The sequence below is a fragment of the Poecilia reticulata genome, chromosome 8 (assembly GCF_904066995.2).
Source record: "Poecilia reticulata chromosome 8, P_reticulata-male-v2, whole genome shotgun sequence".
Taxonomy (NCBI): domain Eukaryota; kingdom Metazoa; phylum Chordata; class Actinopteri; order Cyprinodontiformes; family Poeciliidae; genus Poecilia; species Poecilia reticulata.
This window is the reverse complement of record NC_088837.1, coordinates 4,543,390-4,563,465: the sequence shown is the minus strand read 5'-3', so window position 1 is coordinate 4,563,465 and position 20,076 is coordinate 4,543,390. Positions and strand designations below refer to the sequence as shown.

Below are 20,076 nucleotides of genomic sequence, written 5' to 3'. Positions count from 1 at the left end.
AACCCCCCCCCCACACACACACACATACACCTTCTTCAAATCAGGCAAAAAGGGTGTAAATCAACCTGACTATTTTTGTGCTGGTTTGCTATGGCTTTGAAGATAAACATTTAAATTTAAACTCTTTGATGTCAAGCAACATTGAGCTGGTTTTACTTTGAAAATATTACAGAAACATTAAATCAGAGAAGCTTAACTTATTTCATTATAACCAACTCTTGATCACAAATTTTTGGAAATACATTTTATTAATCTTGATTATCTGGCTTTACAATTCATAGAACAGAATATTCAACAACCTTCAACAATAAAAGATTAATTTGCTTAAAGAACACTACATTCAACCTTTATGTTTCATGTCACCAGGCGCTGAAAGTTGCCCTTCTGGTACAATAAATGGTATTTTTGGTGTTATCCATGTTGAAAGACCTTTATCAATTAACATTAACACCCTTCCATGTTAGTATTATGTTCAGAGCTACATATGGCTAATTTATTTAATATGAAAGATTACTAAACATAAACTTGAGTTGAACAATTTTTAAAATAAACTATGCATTCAATTGGACAAAAACGTTAACATGCTGGTGACGAAAATAGGAAAGCTCACCATTACTCTTTTGTATAGAGCACAGCGTGAGGGCATATGCTGGTTTTTTCAGATGGTGTCATTACTTCTTTTCTGAGGTCATCGTACATTTCCCAGGTGCCCAGGGACCTCTTACAAAATGCCACATAATGCCCAATTGTTTCAGGTGTTGGACCCTCCTGAAATGCTATTATGGCTTTCAGTGTGAATTTCTGTTCTTGAAGTTGAAGGGTTGATGGAAATTCACTGAGAAAAAACTGCTTGGGTTTGGTGACACTTTGCTCCATAGTTGTGGACCAGAATTGTCCAAGGTCTGTGTCAATCCAGACAAGTTCTCGCACTCTGTGACTGTGACAAACAGTCCCCATACAGAGGATTTTTCCTGACATGTCTGTTTTACATGCTGCTGGGCATCTATCAGGACTTTGGATTGGTCTTAGGCATGGAGAAGCTGCAAGGTGGAGCCCTTGTTCAACAGCAGACTGAAGCTGAGCTATGCCAGAAGATGACAGGACGGACAAGTCAATGGAAATGAAAGGTACTTTCCTTGTATTTGGAATGTAAAGTTGACAGTACTGAGAGGAGCACTGTCTTGTGAAATGAATACTTGAATTTTCTGTCATTATATTTTGAATAACTGTGGACACATTGCACTGTGCATCAACATGATGAACACCAGACTTCAACTGAACAGGACTGAATATTGAGCTCAGAATCTCAGCTCTCAAAGAATAGGTATGTGGAGTGACACCCTTTGAAGCATCTCTTTCACAAGCTGGAACACTTTATTTTTCTCTGTATCTTTAAGCACATTCTGAGCAGAAACACTGTCACAGAAAGCGCAGCACAGACTTTGACAGACTGCATCAAAGGCACAGGTGTTGGTGACGCAGTATCGTTCCTTGTTGACTCTGATTGGTTGTTGATTATTTCCATTTTTTAAAAGCCCCAGCTTAACTTTTTTCAGTTTTACAGCTGGATCAGAATGTAGCCATTCGGGACAAGGGGAGAGGTATGATGTAAACTTCCTCTTCTTTGGTGGGACTGCAAGGCCTCTCCAGTTTTCCAATGCTGCTGTTTCTTCTGTGTTGGGTTCCTGAGAGCAGTTTTCATCCATTTCTTGTTCCTCCAAACTTTTGATTGGATTCTGAAGCTTCACTGTCTCTTCTTTCCTGGCAGTCTCTGCTTCTTTTTTTATTTTTTTGGCAGAACAGATCCTCATGTTTCCCTCAATGAAGCCAAGATGGCGTGAAATGAATTTATCAACCCTAATAGGAAGATTTTCATGCTTGAACAAGCCATGTTTAATGTTCTTGAACTCAGCTTCAACATTAGCTGAAGTTGCAGTGAGCTTTTCGCTGTGAAACAGGGGAACCATTACTCCAGTCCAGAGAGGTAGGTATCCTCCCAATCTTATAAGGTGTGGTACAAGCTCAGGTAGATAGTGCATATTGTCTCGATCACCATTGACATCAGCGTGGCACTTACTCTCCTCACAAATATCTGTCACCCACCTCCTCAACTCAGTATTTATTTGTGTGCATTGATCCACTCTAACCTCTTCTGCTTCCTCTTCACTGGAAATGGGCATAGTGTCATCTGCGATTTTGCGTTTAAGGTTTGATTTGCACACTTCTGACATGACGGGATTACCATGAATGTCATTACCTTCTGTCTCACTTAATGCCACAGTGGCAATGCTGCGTATTAGAACCTTTGCTTCCTCCAAAGATTGCGACTTGACCAGCTGTGCCACTGAACGCACATAGAAGTCTTTCACCCGATGAGGTTTTTTCCTCAAACAATCCAACTGGGAAATCATTTTGATCAGATGCGCCACATCCACTCGGATGAAACATGGTGGCAGTTTGCTGCATTTGTTTTGAAGCAGAACTCCGAAGCACTCATTTACATAGCTCTTCAAATTAGACAGATGTGTGAAAGCCTTAACTAAAGCACCAAGTAAAGCTAAAGAAAAATCTGAAATTGCCTCTTTTGGGACTGGTGCTCCAGCACGAATCCATTCTAACAACCATCTTGTGATTGCCTGGACATCATGTCGCTCTGACAGCATTTGAACCACAGGTATGTGGGAGTTGTCGCTTCCTGTCAAAACTCCTTGATACAGGAAGATATGTCCAGACAAGCCGTTCGGCCTGACAAGCTTTTTTACAACTGAGCCAGTTGCATCAAAAGCAACAATAGGGTATTTCTCTGTCTGGTACATTATCATTTGGGTAGGACTCCAGTAGTGACAGAAGAATTTGTCTAATCCAATGTCACCAATACTTCCACTGTGAGGACAACTACATTTTATTGCCTGTAGTGACGATATTGGGTTTTTATGACTCATTTCAGATTCATGTTGTTCTTGTTTTGCTTTTCGTAAAGTTGCTAAATTTGGTAGATGACTTGGCTCAGGGTCTCCAAAGTCCATCAGTTTTTCTGCCTGTGATGCTCTCCACACATGTGGCTGCAGTCTACCTTCACAAAGTTCTTTTTTTACTTCTGCACGCAGTCTTCCAGATAATAGTCTCTTTGAAAACCCTGTGTGCAGGGATTCGTCCATGTTTGTCATCACACACCGAAGCACCATTGGGCACTGCATGTCTGGTTCCTTTTCACATGTTATGTACAGTTGACCCTTGCACTCTCTACAGAAACCTCTTATTTTGATAAAAGATGACACCTGGTTGGGGTACACCTTGGCTCTTTTAAATATAAAAGTGCAAGAACTTTTAATTTTATTCCAGATTCCCTGGTTCACAATATGAGTCCATGTGCCTCTCTTCAAAATGGTGTATTCCCTTTTTTTAAACATGTCATTTTTGTATGTGACTCTCTCTGGAATCATATGCATCCACTGTTCAAATGGAAGCTCCAGATTAAAAGTTTTCTTGCCTTTGTTTTGTAAAGGAGACATGTGCTGGTCAGAAGGAGCGTCACTCTCACTGCCTGTCTCGCTGTCTGTCTCCATCATGTTCTTTTCATTATTGTAATCAAGAGTATCCCATATATTGTGTCTGTTTAATTTGACGAATGTGTAAAGGGCTTTCGGTGTTAGCTTTTCGCCAAGTTTTTTGCTGAGCTCTCCCCATATTCCATCGCTTGGAGTTGCAATGTTGCCATTATTTATGACTGTGTTTTTTGAAGCACAGAGGACTTCAATTACAGCTGTTTGGGGAACCAATGACTTCTTTGGCATCTGTTTAGCAAAATAACAATAAAAAAATCCTGTTAGTTGAATATGTTGAAATATTTCAAATAACACAATAGAGAATCAATAGGTTATAGCTGTCATTGAAATTTTCAAAGTTGCAGTATGCAACTTCTGTATTTGTAAATGCCAATATTTTGCAATATTACAGTATATTACAGATAATCTGTGAAAATAAAAATAAGAACTCCTCTGTCTTCTCCCAGTGCTCCCATATATCTATACATGCATAAAAATCCATCCATCTATTTTCTAACACCCTTATTCCTAGTGGGGTCAGGAGGGGCCTTAGTTCCTATCGCCAGCTAATGTTTCAGGCGAGAGGCGGGGTCCCCCTGGACAGGTCGCCAGTCAGTTGAAAATACACATAGTCCTTATGTAGCCTAGAAAAAAAATTGCTTTTCACCATTCATGTAGTCTTGCAACGTTATTAAACTTCTGCATCAGACATTTAAATGCTAATTTGAAATTATGTTGTTCAACCGGGTCTTGTAATAAAACACACTACTAAGGCAGATAGAGGTTCCATGTGCATCACCTGGTGTTTTTTTTCTGCTTGACATCCAAAATGTCTATGCACACCACTGTGTTCACGCTGTGATTTATGAAAACTGCTGTCATTCTTCCCTTTGCTTTTTCCTATGTTATAACTTTGTCCCAATAGCATTGCATGTCAGTTCTGGCTATTTAGCATAGCCAGTGATGACTGCAGATAAACTGTCAAATCTGCTTTTTTCTGCCTTGAGACAATCTCCTGGCTCTGAACGGTTGTTGAGGGGTGCATTTCTGCAGACTACAATAGCAGAAGTTGGAGGAGAAGCCAGATTATTGTTGTTATTTTTTGCACAGATGAGATGTATTATACTGTACTAAAATAGCTACAGTTTTGGAAAATGTTTAAAAATAAATTTCTTTTATGAGCCTTGCATACTGCAGATCCAAGTGGACAAACCTACCTTGATGCACTGCTATGAAGTATTAAAAAGAAGTGTTGATGATTGCTCTTGATCATAACATTGAGCTCAAAATGGGTGAGTAGATGCAAAGCACATGTTTGGTTTTATTCTTATTTTTTTGTTTTTCAATTGTACAGTTCGTCTAATAGCACCCTCTAGTGATCAGAAGCTAAAATACAGGTCACCGAGATAGCTTTGGGAGGTGTTGTACCCACAGACATAATATAAGAGTAGACCCCGCATTGGCTGCTCCGGTGCAGGAAATACGGCGGCCATCTTGGAGAGGTCGTCTTCCTACTTTACTCAACCAAAACAACAGAAGATGCCTCAGCACTGAGGGTTATTGTTGTTCTGATCGATGGACTATTGATGTGAGGCTCCACAGACAACATTTCACGAGTAAGATGGACATATTATTGTATATATTTTGTGATTATAATATTTCTTTACTGTATTTATGTCCACCAGCGAGATACCAGCTAATATTAGCTACAGTGCACGAAGCTGAAGTTGGTTCCGATTTCTAGCTTCCAATAGCTAAAGAGCGATTCCACTTAATTTTTCACTACCTTCCGCATCATTAATCGGCTGTAGTTCAAAATCTACTATACCTAGACACTTCAAACCTGGACAAGATTATTCTGCTCTAATAGCAGAATATTTAAAACCATGTTTGGGATTTGTGAAACCTTTTTCTGATTTGTGAAAAATCAAGAAAGTTAGATTTTCAACACTTGTTTTGGATCATGAGCACTTCTTTAAAACTTATCATTTTGCTGTTAAATTAACTTTTAGCAGTTAATTTCCTCTCCTGTAATTCAATCTTCATATAGATTTGTTATTGCATTCGTTTCATCTCCAGTGCCTTCCGTAAGGGGAGCATGAAGTGGGTGATTACTTAAAACAACTGAATGTTTTCTTTATTGTGGTATTGCCTTTTTTAAAATCTATATCCAGCTACGAAAGTAGTAGTGCATAAGTACTCTTTTTGTTTTGCATATGCTTTATCCCCCAGTTGTTTGTGGTACTTCGCTGCTTTATCTGAGCCAGCATCTGTGAGAAGGTGCCTCCAGGTTAAAGGAACTGCTTGCACTCATTTTTGCTCCATGCTTGCATGTTTACTATAAGGGTTTGCTGTAAGTGAAGGACAGATGAAAATTATGTTCACTGTGGATCAATTCTGAACAAAAATGTAATGTGACATGCAAAAAAACTGGTTAAATAATCTCAACTTTTGATGTAATTTTATGTGTTTAATTTACTTTTTGAAGTTTGAAGTTTGACATTTGTTATTTTTAGGGAATTTTTGTTTCATTCTGGTCAAAATCTAAAGCCAGGTAAATTCAAATAATCCACTCCAGGATTGTAGTTTTCAGTATCATTTCTAGTGTGATCCAGATGCCAAAAATGTTTTGAAAATCTAACTTTCTTGATTTTTCACAAATCAGAAAAACGTTTCACAAATCCCAAACATGGTTTTAAATATCCATCTTGAAGAGGAGAATAATCTAATCCAGGTTTGAAGTGTCTATGAGTTGTATTTTTTTTAATTAGAAAAGTTTTAGTAATGAAAGAGGTGCCAAAATTGGTGAAAATCAAATTTTAATAAGTTTTCACAAATCAGACAAAGTTTTAACAAATCCCAAACATGGTTTTACATATTCTGCTATTAGAGCAGAATAATTTAGTCCAGGTTTGAAGTGTCTAGGTATAGTAGATTTTGAACTACAGTCGATTAATGATGCGCAAGGTAGTAAAAATTAAGTGGAATCGCATATTTAAATATGCTGAACTATGTACCAATGAAAATTAAAAAAAAAATTAAAAATACAATTGTTTATAAATGTAGCTTTGATAGATGTTTGAATAAGGTCTCCAGCAACAAAAAAGCGTGTAATGATCGATTGCGCTGATCTATTATTGTGCCTTCTACACATATAACGCTGAGTGGAGTGGTGGACTGCTCCAAGATGGCCGCCCTCAATCATGAGGCATCTATTCTTATATTATGTCTATGGTTGTACCTACCTGTTCATTCTAAATAAGAGCTAGTTTGAATTGAATTTCTTCCAGGTTAAAATTAAATTATTCATGTTCATAGGTTAGCAACTTATAATTTAAATGAAATTCCCAGTTTCAACATGAACAGGTGATCATTGACCTCTGATGACCTCTAGAAACTTTTGTTTTAATATCTTCAAAGCCAAAGCAGCACAAACGAAACTTTTTGCTGCACAAACCAGCACAAACGTAGCACAAACGTTTGACACCAATTTTGTCTGATTTGAAGAAGGTGGGGGGGCTGGTTGACCTTTTGACCTTTACCTTTTCATTAATATCTTCAAAACCAAAGCAGCACAAACGAAAATTTTTACTGCACAAACCAGCACAAACGTAGCCGAGTTGATTGACACCCATTTTGTCTGGTTTGAAGAAGGTGGGGGGGCCAACTTCACTCAGGTACAAAAGAGGGGTTATAATTTTAATACATAAAAATCTCCCTTTCACAGCTTTAGACACGTTTAGAGACACGGGGGGTAGAATCACATTGATTAAGGATGTTCTTTATGGAGAGAGTTTTTTGCTTGGTAGTGTATGCGGCCCAAATGTATACGATGAGGATTTCTTTGCAGCGCTTCTTAACCAAATTGCTGAAATGGACTGCCCAAACATACTTATCGGAGGTGACTTTAATTGCTCTCTATGCCCTCTCATGGACAGGTGTCCTCCCCAAAACACTCAGTCTAAGAACTCCAGGGCAGTGAAAAATATTTTAGAAGAACTGGATTTAACGGACATATGGAGGCATCTTAAACCTTTAACAAAAAATTTTTACCTTTCACTCATTGCCACATTCAACAATGACGCACATCGACTATTTGTTTATGTCGAATCACTTGGTCCATTCTGCAGAGAAATCAGAGATAGGAACAATTTCCCTCTCTGACCACGCTCCTGTGAGGCTGGCGATGCAACCGCCCAGAAAACTGGACTGCACAGCTTCATGGAGGCTGAATAGATTGCTGCTGTTAAACGAAGACTTTACTAAATTACTAGAAGAGCAGACAGATGTTTATTTACAACTCAATGACAATAATGACACTAACCCCAGATTGGTATGGGATGCTTATAAGGCATATATGCGAGGGATAATAATATCATATTCTAGCTGTAAGAGGAAAGAAAGATTAGCAGAACAAAATAAAATTGAAAATCAAATTAAAAGATTTGAAAACGACTATATCATCACGAAATCAGTTAAAACTCTGGGGAACTTGAAGCAGCTCGGGCCTCATTATCTGATATTATAACAAAGAAAGCTGTAAAGGATATATTATTCGCATAGCAAAGGTTCTTTGAACACGGCAATAAACCAAACAAATTCTTGACAAAACTAGTAAACAAGTCTCCTGGCACAAACTTTATATCCTCAATTCAGGACGAAGAGGGCCATCGTCATATGGATAATAAGCATATAAATGAATGTTTTAAACGGTTTTATGAAAAATTTTACTGCTCTGAAGTAAAAACAGACACATTAGAACATGTATGACTGGATAACTTAAATATACCACAATTGTCACTGGAACAGGCAAACTTATTAGAAGGACCCGTAACAACTCTATAAATCGAAAAGGATATCTCTTCACTCCAAACTGGCAAATGCCCAGGTGCTGATGGTTATCCTGTCGAATTTTTTAAAACTTTAAAAGGCAAAATTAGCACATTATTACAACGAGTCTTTAATAAATCTCTAGAAGAATCGAAACTACCTGATACCATGTATATAGCAAATATCATTGTAATTCCTAAAAAAGACAAAGACCCAGAACAATGTTCGTCATATCGACCCATTAGCTTGCTTGGTGTGGATGTGAAGATTTTATCTAAGATTTTGGCTACCAGACTGGAAAAGGTAGTTTCTAACATAGCAATATAGACCAAACCGGCTTTATTAAGGAACGTCTTTCATCAAATAACACTAGACGACTTATTATTATTCAACACCTTAATCAGACACAAACCCCAGGCATCATCCTCTCAATGGATGCGGAAAAAGCCTTTGACCGCGTCGAGTGGGAATATATGTTTGAAGTGCTTAGAAGATTTGGACTTGGGCAAAATTTTATAAACTGGGTAAAACTTCTTTATAGGAGAATCCTTCAGCATCTGTCTTGACAAATGGCCTCCTATCTGCACCATTTGGGTTGAGAAGGGGGACAGCACAGGGAAGTCCTCTCTCTCCACTGCTATTCTCCCTGGCTATAGAGCCGCTTGCAAAGTAAAGATATTAAAGGTATATTAATAGGAACAAAAGTGTACAAAATATTATTATACGCTGATGATATCATTTTAACATTGACAGACCCTGTAAAATCTATCCCAGCTCTAACTGGCTGCGTCAATAAATTTAGTAAGATATCTGGGTATAAGGTCAATTACGAAAAATCAGAAATTATGCCTTTGGGTTTCTGTGACCGGGGAGAGCCAGCATTCATCAAACCATTTCGATGGGCTCCTACAGGGTTAAAGTATCTGGGAATATGCATGACATCTAAAACTAATCAAATGTTTCCCCGAAAACATCAGTCCTACAATCTCTCATATTAAGGATAAATTGGCGAGATGGAAGAGGCTTCCCATATCCTTTCTGGGAAGAGTTAACCTTGTTAAGATGATAATTCTCCCGCAGTTAATTTATCCAGTGTCTATGCTGTTTTTGTTTATTGACTCTAAAGACTTAGCTGGAATAAATAAAGCAATATCAGAATTTATTTGGGCGGGCAGAAAACCTAAAATTAAAACTGAGGTTCTACAACTTCCCAGAGCCTTAGGTGGATGGGCTCTGCCCAACATTGGGAATTATGTATTGTCTTTACATGCAAGAATAATTTCAATGTGGTCTACCCAAAAGCATGCTAATGCATGGCTAAGGCTTGAAGAAAGTGTTTGTAAACCCTACCACCCAATAAATCTGTTAAATAAACGACAACAAGAACTCCCAGCCATTGCTAAAGATAATTTTCTAATTACTAATATCATTAAGGCATGGAATATACTGAAGAAAATGTTTGGACAGAATAAAAACTTTTCATGTCTGACAACACTGGTAGACAACCCGGATTTGACAGTAGAGGGCGCTGGTCCTGATCTTAGGTCATGGCGGGATGCTGGCGTTGCTAGGATGCATGATCTATGGCATAGCGGAAAATTCAAGACATTTGAAGAATTAAGAACACAATATGGTATTGCTTCCAGGCACTTCTATAAATACCTTCAACTAAGGCATTATGTTAAGGCAAAAACTGACTCATTAGAGGTGGATTGTTATTTACTTGATAAAACTATTCTTGATTGTCATAAACGTGGGAGATTTGTGTCAAGATTCTATGCTGAGTTACAAACGCTAAGGAAAGATAACTTGGAGAATTTACAATCAACCTGGAACAGAACTCTGAAAAGCACAATTGATTCAGAAGCATGGGAAGACATCTTGACTCTGCCTTCCAGAATCTCAGTATGTAACCGATATAAAGAAATGCAATATAATATTTTACACAATGTATACATATCTCCATATATATATAGTAAGTACACACCAGGAAGCTCTCCAGACTGTCATAAATGTAAAGTAGCAAGAGGAACTAGAATTCACTGCCTATGGGAATGTAAAATTATAGAGGCATTCTGGCAGGCAGTGTGTCGCGAAATCAGCTCTGCTATAGGACAAACAGTGCATCCTGGTCCAGTGCTTTGTCTACTTGGACTCATACCCACTCACCTGGGTACTCACAAACAGGCTGTGCAATTCTTATTAATGTTGGCCAGAAAAGTAATAATGGTTAAATTATTACTGGGGGTTGTGATGCCCCATCGATCCAGCTATGGAAAAACCTATTTTCTGAAGTGATTGTATTAGAAAGATTGAGATACTGTCTAGATTAGCGGTTCTCAACGTGGGCGGTACCGCCACCCAGGGGGCGTTCAGAGGACAGCAGGGGGCGCTGGCGGACATTTTTACAAAAGGGGGGCGCTGGGATGCCTTTGGGGGGCGTTTGGTCGAAGGTAAACTTTACACCTTAAATGCACAACAATACCAGTTTAGACTTTGAACAACTTGGTAAAACTGTATTGTGTAACATTAAATCATGCTTGGCTGCAACTGTATCGATGGCAGCTCTTCTTCTATTCAGTGTTTGTAGCTTCATGGCGCAGCTCCGTTATCCTGCTACTGGTAGCTAAAATCACGATACCCTCACTGAGTATCCCTCTGAAAAATGTACCCATTTAAATAAAGAAATAAAGAAATCCCTCCATGAGTGATACGATAGAGAGCGTTCATTTTATAGCGTTAACACCGGAGCTGTAAGTGGTCCGGTATGAAACGGGGTGATAGAACAACACAGCACTTTTACATTTCAATAATCAGAATGCAGAAATTGTTTCCGTTGTTTTAAAAGGTTTATGTCAGTCTGCCTTTTCCCCATCAATACGCTTCCCGACCGCAATGCACCATAGGCGGTAAAAAAAAAAAAGAAGACGCGCACATTGCGCAAAACTCTGAAACAGGAGAAGCGGGACATAAAACGGAGCGACAAACTAGATGTTAATTATGGCATAAAAACAGAGAATCTGACGCTGAACAGTGAAAAATCCACATGATGTGAAACACATGACGATTAGGCGGCGCAGCAGGTGATGAGTGAAGATGACTGATGGTCAATAAACGATAAAATAAACGACATTTCCACATAAAAGGTAAAATAATATTGTTGAAGTGTCATGGGTTTGTTGAGACCATATCACTGAGAGTAAATATATCTTACAGACCATAGCAGTGAAGAACTGATCACTTATTTATGTTTTTAATTAGATTTGATATATTTATTTCTTCAATATTATTTTTTATGTCAGTGTTAATGTCATGAGGCTGATGAATCCATGACACTTTCAGAACCAGATGTGTTCTTTGTAATTTCTGTCCAGTAAAATTATTAATCTATAAATCAATAGACAGGTCTATATAAAGATATAATCCATGTTTCTGTATCATATTTGTACGACATTAAAAGGACCTGGAACTTCAGTTTTTCCACTGAAAGCTCTGGTTTGCACAATAAATCCCATGTGGGTGAAATTTTATGGATGAAACTCTGATGTCCCATTCTCCTGAAGGCAGCACAGAGCTGCACCACCAGAAACTGACAAACACTGAAGAGAAGAAGAGTTATGATTAATGTAGTTACAGTTCTATCCATGTTTTAATGTTGCAGAGCTCAGTCGTTTTGCAAATAGTTCAAAGTTTAAACTGGCATGTTGAACATCTTTTATCTGGTCATTTTGTGGAATATTTAACAACTAGAAAATGGCACAAAATAAGATTTTTTTTTTCACTCTGATTGGCTGCTGTTAGGCCTACAAATTTTAACTTGAATGTTCATTAAATTTTTCGTAGACACCTGTGAAAATAATTTCTATTCCCATGACCTTTTTGTTCTCTGGGAAATTATTTTTGATGATAAATACAGAAACAAGCATAAAAATCAAAACATCTACAATAGTGATAGTAATATTAATGATAAAATAATGGTCAGTGCAAAGTAGCCTGCAAATTCTTTGGTGGGGGCGGTGAGGGGCCTGGATAAAGGCTGGGGGGGCGCTGGGCTGAAAAAGGTTGTGAGAAACACTGGTCTAGATGGAAAATTGTATACCTTTAAAAGAAGATGGGAACATGTACTTAAATATTTCAAAATTAACAAGCCAGCAAAGTGAACCTAAATGACATGTCACTGAGTTTGTAGCTCAACTGGTGCCTGTCAAGAGAATGTTGTGATTTATTTACATGCCTCCAAATTTTCTCTTCTGATTCTCGCAGCTGTGCTGTGTAAGTTTTCTTTTTTTCTTTTCTTTTTGATTGTTGTTTATCTGTTTGTTTGTCTGTATAAATCTCAAAATGCCTAATATAGTAATATACACAAAATATAATTTTTTCAAATATCTGACTAAACTAACCTGGCCATGTGAGCACAACAATGTATTGTTTGCTGAATATTTTTCATTTTAAACCTTGTAGTGGTGTCTGTAAAATCCCTTGTCCTGGAGCAGAACTCAGTAGATTATAATATTTTAAAACAATTAAAGGTAATATATTATGACAATTGAGTCTAAGTATTCAAATAAATAATTATAAAGTATCAATAAATTCAATAAATTCAATTAATCATTTTTATATATTTTCCAACTCAACTGAAATTTGTCCCAGGTTTTTGTCAACACTGTCAGAAATAAAAAGAATGCAAAAAAAATCAGGCATTATTGAGGGGTGTCGGAAATTCTGAGGACCCCATGACTTCTGTCATGGAAAAAATTACTTTAACAAGAGTCTGGATGAGAATAAAACAAGAAATGTATTAAAACCTTGCAAGGTGTGAACAAAAGTACAGAGTCAAAGGAGTCTGTCAAGTCTGCTCTGACCAACAGTGGATCTGGATGCCTTTTACAGGTTCTGGACAGAGAAGAGAGAATTGATTGGACTAGAGGTGTGAATCCCTGACTGTCATGTACCAGGGATTCTGTGGAGCCCAACACAGATGGTCTTGCCATTTGTCTATTGTTAAGGAAAGGAGGATGTTCTCTGATGCTAAAGAGGGCAGATAAGTTCTACAAGGGGGAGTAGCACTTAGTCTCCAGGATCAACGATGTCCCCTGCTGTTATATGGCACTGTAGAAGTCTATAGGAGAGCAGCTTGACCAATCTCATGATGAGATCATGCAGGCACATGATCTCATCATCAGACACAATCTAAAGCACAAAAGGGGTGAAGAGCACATTATAAAATTTTCCATTACACCTCTTCGTTTCTCCTTCTTTGCTAAGAGGGCTAGTTAGCTCTGGTTAGCATATGTTATTCTTTAGTTCCACCCATCCATCCATTTTCTGCCGCTTATCCGGGGTCGGGTCGCGGGAGGCAACATCTTCAGAAGGCAGGCCCAGACTTCCCTCTCCCCAGCCACTTCTTCCAGCTCCTCCGGGGGAACCCCAAGGCGTTCCCAGGCCAGCCGAGATACAAGTTGTTCTCCAGTGTGTCCTGGGTCTTCCCCAAGGCCTCCTCCCGGTGGGACATGCCAGAAACACCTCACCAGGGAGGCGTCCAGGAGGCATCCTTACCAGACGCCCGAGCCTCAACTGGCTCCTCTCGACGTGGAGGAGCAGCGGCTCTACTCTGAGTCCCTCCAAGATGACCGAGCTTCTCTCTCTAAGGGAGAGCCCAGCCACCCTGCGGAGGAGGAAACCCATTTCGGCCGCTTGTATCCATGATATTGTTCTTTCGGTCATGACCCAAAGCTCATGACCATAGATGAGGGTGGGAACGTAGATCGACCGGTAAATCGAGAGCTTCGCTTTTTGACTCGGCTCTCTCTTCACCACGACGGACCTGTACAGTGCCCGCTTCATGGCAGACGCTGCCCCAATCCCCCTGTCGATCTCCTGCTCCCTTCTTCCCTCATTCGTGAACAAGATCCCCAAATACTTAAACTCCTCCACTTGAGGCAGGACGACCCCCCTGACCCGGAGAAGGCACTCTACCCTTTTCCGGCTCAAGACCATGGCCTCGGATTTGGAGGCACTGAGCCTCATCCAGGTAACTTCACACTCTGCCGCGAAACGCTCAAGCGAGAGCAGCACAGCAGATCACGGTCTGATGAAGCCAACAGGACCACATCATCCACAATAAGCAGAAATGTGATCCTAAAGCCACCAAAACGGATCCCCTCAACACCTCGGCTGCGCCTAGAAATTCTGTCCATGAAAGTAATGAACAGAATTGGTGACAAAGGGCAGCCTTGGCGGAGTCCAACTCTCGCCGGAAACGAGCCCGACTTACTGCCAGCAATGCGGACCAGACTCTAACACCGGTCATACAGGGACCTGACAGCCTGTATCAAAGGGCCCGGTACCCCATACTCCCAGATAATCCTCCACAAGGCCCCCCTGGGGACACGGTCGAATGCTTTCTCCAAGTCCACAAAACACATGTAGACTGATTGGGTGAACTCCCATGCACCCTCCAGGACCCCGCTGAGGATGTAGAGCTGGTCCAGTGTTCCACAACCAGGACGAAAACCGCACTGCTCTTCCTGAATCCGAGGTACGACTATCCGACGGACCCTCCTCTCCAGGATCCCTGAATAGACCTTACCAGGGAGGCTTAAGAGTGTGATCCCTCTGTAATTGGAGCACACCCTCCGGTCCAGGTGTGCTCCAATTTATTCTTTAGTTTTTTCTTCTATTTTATTCCTAAGTCGTTCGTCACAACCATGATGAAAATTTACAAAACTTTGATGAAATTTTGTGAAACAAGTGCTTAATTTTGGTATATTGTAAAGATTTCATGGACCTGATGAGCTACAATATGGCCTCCTTCGGAATAACATCAGATAAATTGAGGTAGTTTGGGATTTTGTCAACTCCGTCAGTTTTTAACTGACAGTGTGACTATTTCAGTGATATTGTTGACAAATCTCACTTAAATGTGCAGTTAATTCATTTTAATGTATTTTGTTTAAATGGCATTACTTTACATGTATCAAGTATTTCATTTTACTCACTAGTTTGTCACCACCTTCAGTTCTGCGTCATGCACTGTGTGTCAGATGGACTTTGTTGTTTTTTGTTGTAAATAATATTTTTGTTTCTTGAGAAGCATTTGTCTTTAACACTGAGTAAAAATATCACTAATGGGGTCATTAAAAAATTATTTTACATTTATTTTTATTAGATGACAAAATTCTGGGTCAGGTCCACTAAAAATGTAATTTTCAAAAAATGTTGCAGCTGGGAGCCTGCACCTTAGCATCTGTACATTTCCGAAACATTATTTGTCATATTTCAATACATAAGCTTGAGGTATAATAACATTTTTTGGTGGGGAGCGGGGGATTTAAACCCATTTTGTCCCACTTCTCAAGAATAAAATAATTTTTAAAAAATAAATAAAAATAAATACAAAATATTATATAGATTTAATAAAAAGCTGTATGCATTTTACAAGTAGTATTTGCATCCCCCAACATAGGATTTAAAGCAGACCCACTGTAAATGGTAGTAAAATGATTCTGTTTCCTGGATGAAATGAAAAAGATGAATCAAAGGGATAAATAATCAGAAACGGTAAGTGGGTCAATTAAAGACTTATAATGAAGTATGAACTCGTTCTGAAGCTCGTGACTTTAAAAGACATCAGCGTGAATATGGACATGAAAATAGAGGAAGATGATGTTTCATTTTAAAACCCATATAAACTAAAGATTTTTGATAAGAGCAGACGCTAGCTGTCCGATGAATGGCACACTCCTTGGAATCTTACCTCGTTCTAAGCAGAGCGGCTCCGTCATGGCCGCCATCTCAGCCTCCTTGGTCGGATGATAGAAAGAGGACATCATCCTGAGATCCTTTGCCTCTGAGCTGCTCGCCTGGTTAAAAGAATATAAGTCTCAGAACGATAGGCGCTCCATCTTTTCGGAGGACGACATAAACCGTTTCCGGGAGCTGAATCCGCACCTGACGCACCAGGTTCAGCTTCACTGTCTGAAGAGCAGCAGCCTCCTCCAGAGAGACTCGGTCTGATTGGATGGTGTTCAGCAGCCGTAAGAGACTTTTCGCTGCAACATTATGTGCTTTTTAAAGCATTACATTTGTATTTACAGTTTAAACTGTTCAACATTTTTGCCACGTTTGTCATAAACAAAGTATGACTTACCTATAAGTCATTTAGAGAAAGGAAAACGAGACATTTAAGTGGCGATGCTTTAAAGGCAATTCTTTAAGTGAGCCTGTGTGAAGTGGCCTTCTTAACATCAACTCTCTCCACTGATTATGCGTACATAGATATCTAAAAATGCTTTTTGACTATCCAGAATGATAATAATTCTAATTGAAGATATTTTGAATGACACCATAATTCAAGACATCTTAAATGTAGTTTTGGATAGGAGATATGTAGTTTTGACTAACTAAAATTTAATTAATAGCAAATAATGACTAGTCAAACCTAATTTACAGATATCTTGAATTGCAATTTTGATTAGTCAAAATTTATTTCCAGATATCTCAAAATGAATTAGAGATAAGATTTCTCTCTTAGATATAAATTATATTTTCTATTTAAGATATCTTAAATCAACATTTTAAGTAGAATGACATTACTAATTACTGACGTTTTGACTTTATATAGTGAAAACGTCACTGACTTACGTAGCATTTTGAAAGTTCAATGAAATAATGAAAAATAGAAGAAAAAAAAGTTTTTGAAATGGCTACATTTTCAACTTGAAAATGGGTTGACAGAAGCACTTTTAAAGGCTGTTCTAACAGACATAATAAAGAATAGACCCTGCATTGGCTGTTCTGACCCGGGAACACAACGTTCGTACTTAGCTGAACCAAAGCAGAGTTAGTCCATGATGTTTTGCTATCTACCCATATCCAACATTGTCTAGCTGTTTCCACATTGTGGCATTCTGCAGGCAACTGTTTGGACAGCACAAAGGGGCCCCCATGCCCGCAATTCTTAATTCTGATATCTAAAAATGTAAATTTAACTAGTCATAATTACGTTCAAGATATCTTAAATTGTAATACAGACATGTGTCCCGTCAAATGACAGATCCGGTGACGTCATTTGATGTATCTTGAAAGAAATTGTGACTCGTGAAAATGTATTTAAAGATATCTTTAATTATTATTCTTACTAATCAGAATGTAAATGCAGATACAGGCACGTGCAGAGGGGGGGGCGGCTGGGGGTTTTTGAGCACCTGCCCTTTTTGCTCCTTGCCCCAAAGTCAATATTTATTTATTTTTTTTATCTTTTTTTTTTTGGTATATCCTAAGCCCTTTTCTGACAAATAAAAACATGTGCTAAAATTCTTTGCTTTTTTGTATAACATAATAAGCCGGTCACCTTGTTACCTTTGACCTTTTGCCCGTGACGCATGATGCAGTTGCCTCTCGCGCAGTGAGATAAAGCGGCTAACTGCGGAGCTCAACGTAGCGAACGTTCCAGATTACAGAACAGTTTTTGGTGAATTATTAAAAAAAACGTTTTTGAATAAAGTGAAGTAGTCAGATGACGGAAAACGTTGAAGTATCGTTTCTGCTTCAGCTCGGAGTCGCGGTTTAAGCAGAGAGGTAATGAAATACAACAGACACTGACAGGCCTCTGCATCTGCCTTTCTCTGAAGAACTACTGAGGGGAGGAGACAGTGAGGTGAGGAGAAACTGTTCTTATCTATCGATTCAGGATTTTTATCATACAGACATTAGGCTGTTGCTGTTGTGCTATTAGCTAGCTGCTAGCTAACGACTTTGCTATCAGAGCTAGATAACTAAAAAGCTTCTCCCCTGTATCTTTAATGATATCAGTCATTCTTTAGTATTGCTTATGCAATAAGGGCACATCGCCCGTCCAAAACTGATCATCTCCATAATGGATATATGTCAGATCTTCTAATTTCCTTTGCTGCATAATGTACATTGTATTTATTCTAGCGTTAGGTAAATGTATCTTGAAGGCTTAAATAAAAGTCCAACTAGGATATTCATTTAGAATTAAAAATAACTCACCCTGAATTACCATGATAGATATAATGAATGTAATAAAAGTGACATTAATGAAGGGAAAAACTCAACCCAGACTTTAAGTTTAGTTTCTGGTTCACAGAGTATGAAGTTAAATTTGTTTCCCAATAATTCAATGGAGAAAAAAACTAACCTCAGTTAAGTAAAATAAAATTGTAATCAAAACTTTTAGAATTGTAATGATTCCTTTAAAAAAAAGTTTTGTTTAAAATACTTTTTTTTATTAACTCATTTTTACCAAACATAAACATTTATTTGCACACATCAGAAATATTTTGTTGTGATTTTAGACCCTGTTCAAGACGTCATGTGAGAATCACAAGCAAAACTTTGAGTCACAAACAAAAACTTAGAATAGCAAGAAAAGATTTATGACAAGCGCAAATAAGTTTGTTTTGCAAAAAAGAAAGTTAACTTCATGAGTGATTTAAATTTTTTTTTAAAGTTTTTTTAAGCTAAACTCAGTAGTCTTTTCTCATGGTGACATGCATTAATAATTCAATTTTTGCTTTTGTCTTTTTTCTGCAGTTCCACGTTAAAGTTTGCTGCAGCTCTGCTTTCCTGAATGGACCGTCTTCATCTCCACTGCAAGTGTAGCAAACAGGAAGCTCTTTGTTTTATAGATTACAGTCACTAAAAGGTTGCATTGAGCCCTTGTTTATATTTTAATAGTGTAATTCTGTGAAGACAAAATATGTCTGGTGGTCCAGCTCTGATTTACATATCCTGCTAAATTGCAGGTTTGAATATTGCAACACTTTCCTATAACAAAATAGACCTGCAGAAAGAAATGACTAATAAAATATTTTACATAGGCATAGTGTTATGCTCTATATGGAGATGTTCAATTGTATATGTCACATTTTTGTAATTTATCATTGTTTATTAAACTCTGAAAGCTGAGTGGCTGTTAATATTCTGTCCTAGAATGAGGTTAGATGGGCCCTTTTTTGTTGTTGAGCACCTGCCCCTTTAGTGGCCTCTGCACGGCCCTGAGGTAGAAGGTGCTGTGATCAGAGTCAACCGTAGCTGTAGAAATTGCTGTGCAAGTACAAAAATCAACCCTTTAACAGTCTCAGTGACACAGTGGTGGCAGTATGATTGTGTGGATGCTTTTCATCAGCAGACACTGGTCAGTTCACATAAATGACAGTTGTGAGACTTACAGGAGGCTGTTAAGATTTAAAACGTAATGTTCTGATGCTCTTCGTCTAATCTCAGTCTTGTAAGTTCATTTCATTTATGAGCATCAGAGTACAGAAGACAATGCTGAACACACCACACTTTAATATTTGGAAAGCAAATTTTTTAAACCACTCATGCTCTTATTCCCATTTCTACTTTGTTTTGGCTCATCACAGATGAAACATAGAGCTTGTGGTTACAGGACGGCCACTGGACAATGCAGTCGCTCCTAAAATCATGAGCTTTGTCAACACAGACAGCAGATCAATATTTTCATGAGACATAAGTCGCCACAATAACGACTTCTTGGACGCAATATCATAAGCAACATCTTGAATATTTTTAATGACTGATGGAAAGCTAATATATTCAAAGGCAAACAAAGCCATTTGAAATCAGTTATTCAATAGCTTCCTGACAGGCAGTCTCTTTCAATGGGTACAGCAGAAAGTTGAGGTTCCGCCAATCAAATGGGTAAAGCTTTAAA

General features: G+C 38.5%; 1 protein-coding gene and 1 long non-coding RNA gene across 3 annotated transcripts in view; one reads left to right on the top strand and one right to left on the bottom strand.

Annotated features, from left to right (window-relative positions):
* lin7b (lin-7 homolog B (C. elegans)) overlaps positions 1-16,424 on the bottom strand; it is a 51,937-nt gene extending 35,513 nt beyond the window's left edge. Inside the window, exons 1-2 of one of the 2 annotated variants that reach the window (XM_008414974.3) lie at positions 16,335-16,424; positions 16,132-16,237 (exon numbers count right to left, since the gene is read on the bottom strand). In XM_008414974.3, coding sequence (XP_008413196.1) covers positions 16,132-16,207 — 76 coding nt within the window. In that variant the 5' untranslated portion in view covers positions 16,208-16,237; positions 16,335-16,424. Of the gene's footprint in view, positions 1-16,131; positions 16,238-16,325 lie in introns of both variants that reach the window. The other variant, XM_008414973.3, reaches the window with a different exon arrangement.
* On the top strand, positions 16,234-19,307 carry LOC145552458 (uncharacterized). The gene is made up of 2 exons (XR_014088520.1): positions 16,234-16,411; positions 18,933-19,307. It is a non-coding gene; the product is annotated as an uncharacterized LOC145552458 (long non-coding RNA).
* The last annotated feature ends 769 nt before the right edge of the window (positions 19,308-20,076 follow it).